General features: G+C 50.1%; 1 protein-coding gene across 3 annotated transcripts in view; it reads right to left on the minus strand.

The window, feature by feature from the left end:
• Window positions 1–13,233, minus strand: part of GPR107 (G protein-coupled receptor 107) — a 56,580-nt gene that overhangs the window by 6,328 nt on the left and 37,019 nt on the right. For all 3 annotated transcript variants that reach the window (XM_081594797.1, XM_081594796.1, XM_081594798.1), the window contains 3 exons: window positions 3,068–3,117; window positions 1,208–1,291; window positions 165–286 (listed from right to left, as the gene is read on the minus strand). In XM_081594797.1, the coding sequence (XP_081450923.1) occupies window positions 165–286; window positions 1,208–1,291; window positions 3,068–3,117 (256 nt within the window). The remainder of the gene's footprint in view (window positions 1–164; window positions 287–1,207; window positions 1,292–3,067; window positions 3,118–13,233) is intronic.

The raw sequence follows: 13,233 nt of genomic DNA on the forward strand, positions 1-13,233 counted from the left end.
ACTGAATACGAAAGCCTGGGGCCTGAGTGTCCAACTCTTGCACCTAAACATAGAGGGACCACCTCTGGAGCAATAATCTGCAGAGAGCAGCTGCTCCCATTCACACCATGCTGCTCTCAGTGAGGTAGGGGTGAGGGAGGGGAGGGAAGAAAGGAGATTCTTACACAGATTCCATTTCCAAGTCATCTTCTTCCTGAGAAAGTTGTAGGTAGGGGTTGTCTGAAGCTGGACGGAACTTATACCCCGTGAGAACAAAGAACACCAGCGTGGCCATTTCATCCAGGAGCTGCAAATTTTAAAACCACCCCCAAATAAAGGGATTAGAATACTGTTCTTCAGAAAGCAGTGGAACCAAACAAACTGTCCCCCCTGTCCCCAGTAATCCACCGCTCACTGATCAAACACCAAAGCTGACCATTGGGGACCACGTTCCTTAGGGGACTTGCTGAAGCCTTCTGCCTAGAGAGGGTTTCCCCTGTGGCTCAGCTGGTCAAGAATCCACCTGCCATGTGGGAGATTCAATCCCTGCAGGTTCAATCCATGGACTTGGAAGATCCCTCAGAGAAGGGAAAGGCTACCCACTCCAGTATTCTGTCTTAGAGAATTCCATTGACTGTATAGTTCATGGAGTCACAAAGAGTCGGACATGACTGAGTGACTTTCACTTCTGCCCAGAGAGGACATTTGAGACTCCTTGCTTTAAGTCTTCACTGGCATCTTTGAAGAGCTCATTATATATATACACTTCCCTACAGTGTCCAAAGTACCAAGTGAGAGCTTCCAAAAAATAGTCTCTAAATCATTTGGTGACTACCCCGTAGCTAAACTAGCTCTAGTATACTGCAAAGATAACTTTAATATTGAAATAATATTAATACTGGGCAAGAAGGGAGGTCTGGATTCTAAGCTATTCTAAGCCCTATAACTGAAGGATAGGGCCCCATTTCATCGAGGTTTGAATTTGGGCAAGGCTCTCTCTGCCTGGGTTTATTTTTCTCTTCAAGGACTTTTAAAATTGAAAACTAAATCAATTCCAAATTTCTCACGTAATCCAGCAGCTTTCCTGGACAAACACATCTTAACTATAGACCAGAAGAGACAGACGGTCTTCGTGGCCACTGCCAAATAAATCTGGAACCATCTCAAGTTACCCCGCGACTTCCTGCTCAGACACAAGTTCCCTGGCACTGTCCCCTGAGCAGCATACCTGGTAGAGCCACTTCCACTGGAACGGAACAGCGAGTTTCAGGAGAAACGCAATAATCCTGGTGAAGTATATGTAACATACGATCTAATGAGGAAGAGAGAGACAAGAACAACGTCAGCGCAGAAATCATAGCACTACTTTCTTCCAAAAGTCTGCTAAGGGGAAAGCAGAGTTACCTGAAGAAAACTATTTGACACTTAGTGCTAATTAATAAATTAGCAGAGAGATAAACTCTCCACTATTTGAGAGGATTTCCTCTTTTTCTCTACATGACTAACATATTGATTGATAACAGTCACTCCCATGGAAAGGACACTTTGCTCTTAACTCCTGAGTAACCTCCTCCTTACCTAATTCTCATACATTTTTGGAGTTGTTGTTGTTGAGTTGCTAAGTCATGCCCAACTCTTTGTGACCCCGTGGACTGCAGCATGCTAAGCTTCCCTTCACTATCCCCCGGAGTTTGCTCAAACTCATGTCCAGTGAGTTGGTGATGCCATCCAGCCATTTCATCCTCTGTGGCCCTTTCTCTTTTTGCCCTCAATCTTTCCCAGCATCAGGGTCTTTTCCAATGAGTCAGCTCTTCGCATCAGGTGGCCAAAGTATTGGAGCTTCAGCATCCTTCCTTCCAATGAATATTCAGGGTTGATTTCCTATAGGATTGACTGGTTTGATCTCCTTGCAGTCCAAGTGACTCTCTTAAGAGTCTTCTCCAGCACAATTCAAAAGCATCAATTCTTCAGCGCTCAGCCTTATGGTCCAACTCTCACATCCATACGTGACTACTGGCAAAACCATAGCTTTGACTACATGGACCTTAGTTGACGAAGTGATGTCTCTGCTTTTTAATAAGCTATCTAGGTGTGTCAGATTTCCTTTCAAGGAGCAAGTGTCTTTTAATTTCATGTTGTAGTCACTGTCCGCAGTGATTTTGGAGCCCAAGAAAATAAAATTCTCATATATAACCCACTGATTTCCAGCCCCAAAGGGTAATAGTTTTTTAGTCCCAGGCTTTGAGAAATATTTTCCAGCAGTAACACCAAAATAAAACCACACGGGGAAAACACTGGCTTTCAGTCTCTTCAGGAGATCCTGCGAATGTTCGAGGTCTACACTCAGAGGAAGGACCAGTCATCCTAAGTGCCCTAGTAAGGAAGGGCATGACAAGGATTCAACATGCGGACCCACTGGGAGCGGACAGCTCGCTGGGCTGTGCCCAGGGCAGACAGGCTTACGGGGAAGGGACTGTGCAGAGGGACAGTCAGTGCCGAAACCACAGACGAAAACGGCTCTGAAAGCTTTCGTCTGCGGGTAGGGAAGCCAAATTCTAGGAGACCCATAGCTTACACATTCCAGGAAATGATGATCCTAGTATTTTATAGCGAGTCCTCCTTTTGGTGATACGCTTATATGGACTTTTCGTGTTCATTTCAGTCATGTTTTTAGATATGATCCCAAGTTTGTAAGCCAATTTTTTTAAAAAGTAAGTTAAAGGAACAGCTATGCATGGCGTTTGCCTAGAAAAGAATCTAGAGAAATAATGACTCAACTGTTAACCGTAATGCCTGGAGGGAGGAGTAAGAAAAGGAAAGGAGTAGAAGGTTCAGGGTCATAAATGGCTTTCACTGTGTTTCTATCAGCCCGCTTTTAAAAAATATCAAGCACGTGTTACTTTTCTCAGTATTTAAAGCCCGGTTTAAAACTAAAACTTAATAATAAGTAACTCAGATACTTCACTTCCCAAGTCTACAGCCACCACTTGGTTTTGTTCAACGAAAACCCCACAGCTCCTGGGAGCTAGTTCATTAGCTCTATTCCTTGAACTGACCTTATTCACAGACTTAGGAATTTTTTACTCACCAAGACGTAGTAATGTCTGAAAAGTTTCAGCTTCGCTAAGTTAATAGCAGCTGGGGAGAAGAAGACAACATGAGAGGCGGCTGCTTTTCTCCGTTTCCAAGCTTGTCACCAGCAAGCACACTTGCAGGCCAGAGGTGGAAGCTAATGCAGATGGGGGCGCTACCTGGGGGCACCTCTGTGACTCTGGACACGGAGCCTGGCAGAGTCCCCCCCATCTCCAGGAAGGATCTGGGAGTCATGGGGGCAGCGGGCTGGCACCCCCAGCTCCAGCAAACCAGCGCTCCTTCCCGTCCCAGGTTCAGAAGTTTTAAACAGCCTTCCTGGGAGGATAGTGACACCACAGAAATCAGCAGACACTACAAATCCCAACTCTTCCAACCTGCAAAGCCATCATTAAACATTTCAGCTCTGCCACTGTGGCTACAGAGCTGCAACTCCACTAGGAATGGTCTCAGGGGACTCTCCAGCTAACGGAGGGTGTAAATCCAATTAACCCATGTGTGTGTATTGCAAATTTCACTTAGGTTTTCACTGTGTCTTGTAATGAAGCCCTTTAAATACGACCTCCCCAGCTCTGTCCTACCTCCAAGACTGCTCAAGGTCAGGGAGCCAGGAACAGCTAACTTCCTGCCACTGCCAACGGCCATGAAATATTGATGACCACAGAGTAGCCTGGCTCCCTCTCCGATTAGCGAGCCTTTCATTCATCATCAACCTTCCGGCAGGAGGCAAATTAATTTTGCTTAACAGCATTTAATTACTGGTTCCCTTTAGGAATGGAACTGTGGATGGTGACGGAGTGACTTCCCCTGTCTCCCTCCTCTGGCTCATGATTAGTGGGGAGGCAGTCGAGCTTAGGTTCCCAGAGATTTCCTGGAACCCTAAATTAACCTTCAAGGTGGTCACCAACAACAGTATCTGTAAGAACCTGCTCTGAGAAAACCAAGTGTGCCGATGAGGTTCAGAAAACCCGGGCAATTCTAACGCCCCAAACTGAGAGGCTCTGACACCCGTGTCTACAGCACGATGGACCCACGCACTCATGTAGCACCTGAAGGCGCTAAATGAAGGAGGCAGATAAGCCCAAGCTTTCTTATCGAGCAACCCCTCTGGTGGTCCTGCTGTTAAAGTCTCTCTGGCTCTCCGTCCCTTCTCATCTACGCTGACTCTGGGCCGGGCCCTGGGATGCAGCAGTGACCACAGAGCCTCCCCCAGGGGCAGCAGCTTCCGTCCCTCAGGGAAGGAGAGGCACTGGATCAGGGCCGCCCCCTCACCATGCCCGGCCCACAGGGACCCGGGTGGTGTGGTGTGGGGTCAGGGACTCCCCCCCGCCTGCAGGACAGGAGACGTTTCACTGAGGACAAGATGCTGAAACCGAGAAGTGACAGATGCCTGTGTCACCAGATTTAACACTCTGCACATCCTGTGCGTGTGTAAGAACCTGCTCACGCTGGTGGTGGTCAAAGAAACAGCCAGCTCGTGCTGCACTCTGCCCCACAAAACCAGGTGGCCTCTGAGGCCTGGGGCCCTTCCACACAAGCAAATCGCTCCTACATTTGGACGTTTAATCCTCTTCATTGTGAGTAACTGAGGAACAATGGCACCGACAATCAGACCATTTAAATGATGAAAACGCTTTAGAAGTCTCTTCTGAATTTTGCTTGCTGAAATAGATCCTGGCAAATGAAACTCCTGTCTTTGCTGCAGCAAGAACCCAACAGAGAGAAGCGGCATGTTTCTATTCCTGGATTTCAAGGTGCCGTGCCGGGATGTGCATGGTTGCCATGGCCACCCCCAATGAAGGGCTCCCGAGGCAGACCAAGGGGACGAGGGGAGGGTCAGGATTCCCCAAGGAGGTGGTGTCCAAGCAGAGGCCTGACTGGGGCTCAGGAGGGAGTGAGAGTGGAGAGGTGGAGCGGAGAGGACACTTGGGAGGAGCAGGCACCCAGGAGGTGCCCGAGAGGCCAGGGACTCTGCCGGGCAGAGGACAAAGCCCGAGACTGAGTCAGACGCAGACCACAAGTGGCCCTCCTTGAGGGTGCCGAGGCCCCAGGGCGCCTCTGGAGGGTCTCGAGCAGGGCAGAGCCTGGATCACACCAGCATTTTCAAACAACCTCTTTGGAGAAAGGATGGAAGAATTAAGAATAAGAGCCCAGGGAATTCCCTGGCGGTCCAGTAGTTAAGACTGCTCTTTCACTGCCGGAGTGTGGGCTCAATCCCTGGCCAAGGAACCAAGATCCCACAAGGCATGCGGTGTGGCTCAAAAAAAAGAAAGAATAGGAATCCAACTGAAGTCAAAAACCTTGAATTTTTGGAGGTTCCTCTAAGCAGTGGTGGGGTCCCTGTCAGTGCAGAGTGGGGAACAAGGTGACCTCGTCTTAGTGGTTGGGAGCAGGGGTGACGTTGAGGATACCAGAGAATTCTTCAGGGGAAGTCTGAAGCCCCCCCAGCACCCCCACCCTGCCCCCGCCATCACAGGGAAGGAAATCGGGGGCAGAGGGAGAGCTGACAGAGGGGAGGCAGGGGGGTTAGGACACTGCAGGTCTCATGGGGCTGAGAGGAAGGAAGAGGACAGGAAGGCACTACATTGCTACCTCCCTGGGACATGTGCCACCAGGGCTGCCCATCAGACACTCAGAAGTGAGGCAGGCCAGGAAGCATGCGACGAGAGAGCCCGCACACCCACGTCCAGGCCCCACAGGGAAATGTCAGCATGGACAACGATGCCAGGTCATCCCAGGACACGTGCTAGGATGAATAAACAGACTTTGGAAACAATCAGTGGTGACTCTAAGAGAAGCAATCGCAACGCACAGAGCTCAAGTTTGATCTGGAAACCCACCCACATCACTTCCAGTCACAAGAAAGACATCTGTTTGCGAGACTTCTGCTCGTGGGATCAGGCTCCAGGGTCCCACAGGTGTTCTCGCCACAGCCCAGGCTGCGAAGCCAGGAATACAGCTCACTTATTGTTTGTTGTGAGAAATAACAGTGGGTAACAGCGCAGGCCCTGTACATCTAAACACCGCGGGTTCAAATTCCACCTGAGCTGCTTGCGGGCTGTGTGACCTCAGGTAAGTCGCCTGACTTCTCTGAGCCTCAGGTTCCTTCACCTGTAAAACCAGACCACCACCACCACCTCCCACTGGGGCTGTTGGGGGATGGATGAGGCAGTACGTGGAACACAAACAGCACACGGGTTTAAGCAGTGGAGGAGCATCTGATGTTACAGCATTAGGATTATATTAGGATTAAGTTGATCCCTGAACGACACAGATTTGACCTGCTCCGGTCCAGGTCAAATATGTGGATTTTTTTCCCCAATGGTAAATACTACAGTACTATAGGACCTGTGGTGTATAGGATGTAGGAACAGCAGTGATGGAGAGCCAACTGAAGCTGTACTCTGATTTTCAACTCTGCAGAGGGTTAGCACCCCCAACTCCTGTTTTGTTCAAGGGTCAAGTGCATGTAGTTTTAGTTCAGTAGCGACTGTGCTGCAGCGGCTGCCACCTCTGGCAGGAGCCCAGGCTCTCATAAGCGATCGGGAACAAGCGGTGGCCCCGGGCTCTCCTGGCAGCGGGGCAGCCATATGCACACGCTGAGTCAGCCCGCTGGGCAGGGGAGGCACCGGCTCCGAGGGGGCAGCCTCGCCAGCACGAGGCAAGGAGCAGTGATGGAGCAGGTCGCAGCCTGGAATCCCAAGCCTCCCTTGGCTCTTCTTCCAGAAAAGCTTTCCCTGCAGTTAAGAACGCTGACAGCCTGCGGCCCACTGGACCACGGCGGGGCCGGGCTCCCACGGGAGTGTAGGCTCCCCAGGTCTGGACTATTTCTGACCCACCACGAGGAGCAGCAAATATGGTAAAAGAATGAGTGTGGTGGCAGGAAAAATCCCTCGGACGGGAGCCAGGAGACCTGCACTCTGGTCCCTGCACCATCAGAACTCCGAGTGCCTGTGCCCAGTCTGCACTGCCTTCTCTGGGCACTGGTCACCTTCACAGGAGAATTTCTTTACGGTGGGTTACAACTTCTTCCCGGCGATGGCTCTTAACTGGGGTGAGCACCAGAATCCCCTGGGGGGCTTTACCAACAGACAGATGCCCAGCTTGTCCCTGACTCTTCTGGAACTGGGCCTGGCTGGAAGGTTCTGAAAAGCCTCCCAGGGATGGGGGAAGGACAGGGATGAGAGGCAGGGAAGGGGAGCGGCCCAGCCGCTTCAGGAGCTCCTACAAGGCCGACGGCTTGCGGGTTCCTCTCCCTCCCACTCACACTCAGGAGAACGGCCGTGACTCTGGGTTCTGGCAGATGCTTTTTACTGATGGGAACAGAACAGGTGCCCACTGAGGCGGGAGGAGCCCGGGCCTCTCACATGCTTAACAAGACAGTCCTCTGACGCAGCAGCACATGAGCAGATGCAATCTGTCCAGAGGAAAAGCCACCCCCTCCCTGGACCGTCACCTCACCTTCCCTCTTTACACCACAGGGTTACTACACAGGCTGGCAAGACAACAGACCGTGCCCTTACTCCTCAGTGGTCTTCCCTGACGGTCCTGGAACTGGGACCACGAAAGAAAAACAACAGTGCTGATCATCACAGGGCTTCTCTGGTGGCTCAGACGGTAAAGAATCTGCCTGCCAATGCAGAAAACACAGGTTCGATACCTGGGTCGGGAAGATACCCTGGAGAAGGAAATGGCAACCTACTCCAGTATTCTTGCCTGGGAAATCCTATAGACAGAGGGGCCTGGCGGGCTATAGTCACAGGGTCGCAAAGAGACACGACTGAGCAACCAAACAACAACAAGCCGGTGGTCACATCTACTGAGCAGTAACCAGGCACCAGGCCGTGCACCCTTCAACCTTCATCTTGTGTGATCCTCACAAGAGACTCCATGAAGGCAGGGGGATCGCCTCCAATGCCTCATACATGAAGGATTCAGGCATGTAGGGTTTAGTACATTACCAAGGTCACACAGCTTGTAAGTGAGGAGGCCACTGCTCAAACCCAAGGCCCTCTCTCCAAGGACAGAGCTTTTAATCCCCACATTTTGTGCTAAAAGAAAGGTAATTCACAGCCCTGTACTTCACGGGCGGAGAAGGCAATGGCACCCCACTCCAGTACTCTTGCCTGGAAAATCCCATGGACGGAGGAGCCTGGTAGGCTACAGTCCATGGGGTCGCTAAGAGTCGGACACGACTGAGCGACTTCACTTTAACTTTTCCCTTTCATGCACTGGAGAAGGAAATGGCAACCCACTCCAGTATTCTTGCCTGGAGAATCCTAGGGATGGCGGAGCCTGGTGGGCTGCCGTCTATAGGGTCGCACAGAGTCGGACACGACTGAAGCGACTTAGCAGCAGTAGCAGTACTTCACGGGCAGCCCAGGGACATGACAGTGGCTCAGAATGCTGATCAACACCCGGGAGCTGCCAGCGATCCATCCTGAGGGATTAATACTGGATGATCTATGGGACACGCAGAGATGAAGGCCCACAAGAGTCACCTACAGGTGGAAAATTCCCCAAACAATCCTTTCCCAGCTATAAAGAAAGCCTCGAGGCTTAAAAGCATCCGCCCTACCCATCAGCTTTTCTCTTGCTTCCTCCCTGCTGCTTTGGAGGAATTTTGAGTCAAACACAAAAATTACAGAAATGAGTGTGATGGCAAAGCCGGGCTGCGGGAGACCTGGGCTGACTCACTCTCAACAGTACAGGCTCCACAGTCTGCCTCCGCTCCGGGCACAGGCCCGCTCTGGGCAGGGGACAGAGACCTGAGAAAGCCAGGCCACTCCTGCCCTGGGACCACCCTGCTCTGAAAGCCTCCTTTCTGGGGAGTGATTAGCTCACAGGGCGCCCTCTGGCCTCATTACGAAGAGACCCCACTAACCTAACTCACAGAGAAGGTCCCAGGAACAAGGGCAGGAAAGGGTCTCCTAAGAAAAGGAGGACTACTGACAGGATGAAATTTTTGACCTTCATGCTGTTGAGGCTCATGTGAAAAAGTGGTGCAAAATATGTTTCCAAAACCCACTGAAAACTTAAAACATCCACTCCAGTGACCCAGGAGTGGTCAAAAGTCACTGAACTGAACAGTTAAGAGCTGTGTGCACATCTTCTTGTAAGCAAAAGTTTACCCTGAATGACTAGCAAAAAGAAACAAGAATAGCCCGAGACAGTGGCTGAGAGGAACGTAACTCTGCAAAGGGCTTTGCTGAGTCGAGCATGCTTCTGCCTCTCTCTTCCCTTCTGCTCTAGAACTACACCAGAGAACCCCCTGCTGAGGGGCTGAGGGGTCCTCAGGGCCGAGCAGCCTCCACCTCTGCTGCTGTCAGCACTCACCCCATCCGGCAGCCACCGTGATGAGCTGCGCTAAGCAGCATGTCTGGGCCCCACCCTCCCCACCCCGAGGCTGTGCCCACGGCACATATTCAGTCCACTGCAGCAAGGAAGACAGACATCCCGCTGCTTGAAGACACAGCCTGGTCAGCAGCAGACAACGTCTCCTCCAGAAGAGAACCTGACCTCCCTGAGTGCTGCAGCGAGCAACAAGAGCTGCATTCAACTGTGTCTGTCTCGAGACCTGGAATCAAATGCGTGCTGATACCCCCCACACAAAGAACCCAGATCGCTGACCAGGCCTGCTGGGGGGCCAAGGGAGGGACCCCTCAGGCAATAGGGTCCCAATGTTTCTAAGGCCTAATAAAAAACAGGGGCTTCCCAGGTGGCCCAGTGGTAAAGAATTCATCTGCCAATGCGGCAGACGCAAGAGACATGGGTTCGATCCCTGGGTCAGGAAGATCCCCTGGAGGAGGGCATAGCAACCCACTCCAGTATTCTTGCCTGGAACATCCCATGGACAGAGGAGCCTGGTGGGCTACAGTCCATGGGGTCACGAAGAACTGGACACCACTTAGCAATGGAGCATGCACAGGCTAAAAAACTGGCAATGTGTCTGTGACGAGGCGGGTTCTCAGCCTAGGGATGTGAGAGGCCCCTTTGTTTTCGGTTGTAGGTTACACAAAGTCAGGGTGGTACCATTGGTTAAGTGATTATTACAAAATGTTGACCAGAAGCCATGACCAGGATGATAACAGAGAAGGAATTTTGGGTGATCTGAGACGGGAAAGGATTTGGGGTTTAAAGAAATTAAAAGTCATTGTATTACGCCAATCTCAAAAAATAGATTTTTTTTTTCTCTCATTCTCTCTTCATGACAGTCTACTTAGCTATGGTTTTCACCCTTCCTAGGGTCACACACTTGTTTGAAAACTTGCTGAAGGCCACACACCCCTGCCCACACCTGTGATGCTGGGTGCCTCACGCCGGGGTAGGGCATCACGGACGCCACGGGACAAACAGCAGAGTCAGAGGGTCACCACGTGCTCTGGTGAGGCGGCCCTGAGCACAAGACGGAGCCCTCCGAGGGCTTGACCCATGCCTCCTCACCTCACGCCATAGGAGATGCGGGCGTTTTATGAATGCTTCCGTCACACACCCAGAGAGAGCGCCATCGTGTTACTTAAAGAAAATCATTGATTCCCATTAGAGTAACAGGTTAGGTAAAATATCAGGGCAGAGGATGACGTAAAAGTTGTTGTTCCAATCAAACAACAAACACAGTTCTGGACACAAAGCTGAAGTTCAGTAAACACTGAAAAGCAGTGTGAGCTTTACTGTTTTGAAGGCTCTGTATAGAGTGAAGTCAGTCAACGCCACTACACTGCAGGTGCGGTTTCTAAGACGGTATCTCTTGAATGTCTACAGCAGCCAGGAGCCGGCAAACTCTTTTTGTACAGGCTGGAGAGCAAGCGTTTCAGGCCTTCAGCTCTGCCACTGCAGCGCAAAAGCAGTCACAGACCACAGGCATACACAGGGGCACGGCTGCGTTCCTATAAAACTTTATCTACAAAAACAGGCAGAGGGTTCTTTCTCTTCCTTTCTCAGCAGTGGGTTTTTGTTAGGCCTGTTTATATGAGTAAAACGAAATAAAACATTCCCTCGCCCCATTAATTGTCCAGAATGAACAGACATCTTCATCACAAGAATATGGCCAACTAAGTCTGAAACGGGCTCAGCAGGCACAGGAGAAGAGAACCAGGTAGCCTTCCACTCCCGTTCACGGTCCTCGTGACCACCAGAGACTCAACAAGTTTCAGCCCTAACACACGGTTCTCAAACTTTCGGTCTCGGGACTCCTTCCCACTTTCAAGAGCTTCTATTAATGTGGGTCAAGTCTACCAGTACCTACCATATTAGAAACTGCAACAAATTTTTAAAATATTTAATAATTCATTTACAAGTTAACAAAAATAAATCCATTACATGTTAATATAAACAATATTTTCCTCATAAAATAAAAAACTCAAATAGGAGAAGAGTGAAACTGTTTCCCATTTTTGTAAATCCCTTTAATGTCTGGCCTAATAGAACAGAACTGGATTCTAGTACTTGCTTCTGCCTTCAATCTGGTGTGAGGGAGTGTTCTGATTCAAGTTTATTAAAAAAAAATTGGGCCTGATCAGAGGCAGGCCTTCTCAGAGAACTGCAAACAGTCATCTTTGATTTTGCATTAAAGCTTGACAGGTGGTAGCTTCTTAAAGATAACTAAGATGGGGAATCTGAAACTGTAGCAATGAACTTTCACACTGTCACAGTAAAATCCGCTGATCCATCTGAAGCTTTGAACAGATCTCTTATTCATGCATGTGTAACATGCACTGAGCAGGTGGAAAATATTGTCTGTGTGTGTAACATGCATTCATCAGGTGGAAAAATATTCTCTCACTGAGTTAAAGGAGAGCTCTGAAATACTGAAACTTTTCATCATAAAATATTTACATTTGTTAATATCACCTCTGTTCATATCAGATGTCTGTTAAGAATTGGGAATCTGTCAAGTTTACAGGGGTAGATTCTACGTTTTCCTAAATTAAAACCTGTGTTTTCAAGCGAAAATGAGATCACTGACGACAAATACTTTTTGTTTTCCTGAAGTGACATACACACTTCATTCATTTTCAAGAAAATGTCTGTCAAAAGCCCAGGCCTGAGGAACTGTAGTTTGACTGTCATCATTCATTCAAATAAAAACAGTGTCCTGGGCCTTCCGCGGTGGTCCAGTGGTTAAGAATCCGCCTGCCAATGCAGGCGACATGGGTTCAATCCCTGGGTCTGGGAAGATTCTACATGCTGCGGGGCAACTAAGCCTGTGAGCCACTACTGAAGCCCGCACTCCCTAGAGCCCGTGCTCCACGAGAAAAGCCACTGCCATGAGAAGCCCTCACACCACAACTAGAGAGAAGCCAGTGCTCGCCTCAACTAGAGAAACCCATGCAAAAGTAACAAAGACTCAGCACAGCCCAAAAAAATGTCCTAAGGGAAAGCAGCTAGCGGAGCTCACAGCTCACACAACTGCACACGTGCTTTTCCTCAAGATGACCACCACACTCCAGATAGAAGCAGAAGTGCTTCCTGGGCGCGTCCCATTCCACACAGAGTGGTGAAAGACATACGTTCAAGGGCTGAGATGTAACGACGTTAAAAGTTTCTCCTGATTCATCAAGGGCACTCTTCAGTGAAACAAGCCTTCTCCATTTCTGCGAGTGGGTGAAAACGAAGAGAAGGCAGCGGCCACCGGCAGTTTGGTGCCACCGCCTTGAAGCATGCTGAGGCGCCAGCTGGTTTACCCACCAGTGCTTCTGTGCCATCAGTGCGAAGATAAACAGCAAAGAAGGCTGATCACATCACATTACGGAGAAAGTTCTGATCCCGAGGACCCTCTTGAGGACGGTTGCCCTGACGAACCACTGTGACCTCTTGAGGTCACAGCTACTTTCAGAACATGGCAGCTGCCGGAATGAAGCCACTTCTCCGCTCCCCCAGCAACCAGCCAACCACCATTTGCTTCAGGGCTTTTGAAGCTCACATGAAAGCAAGATTCCCCAGAATGCTTCCTCTGAAATTTTCCTCAGAAACTCGAGGGGGTGGGAGGGGAGGGAGATGCTCAGAAGCCCGGACTGTTAATTAGAAGCAGGGCGTGTATCCCCAAGGCATCCTCTGAGGTAATGACACTGGAGAAAGAGAAGGGAACAGGAAGGCAGGCTCAAGGGCAGAAACGAATCCCGGAAGGCTTGAAATGCAGCAGTCTGAGGTGCCTGTGAAGACTCC

The sequence above is a fragment of the Giraffa tippelskirchi genome, chromosome 4, assembly GCF_054371585.1.
Source record: "Giraffa tippelskirchi isolate mGirTip1 chromosome 4, T2T-mGirTip1v1.2.pri, whole genome shotgun sequence".
NCBI lineage: Eukaryota > Metazoa > Chordata > Mammalia > Artiodactyla > Giraffidae > Giraffa > Giraffa tippelskirchi.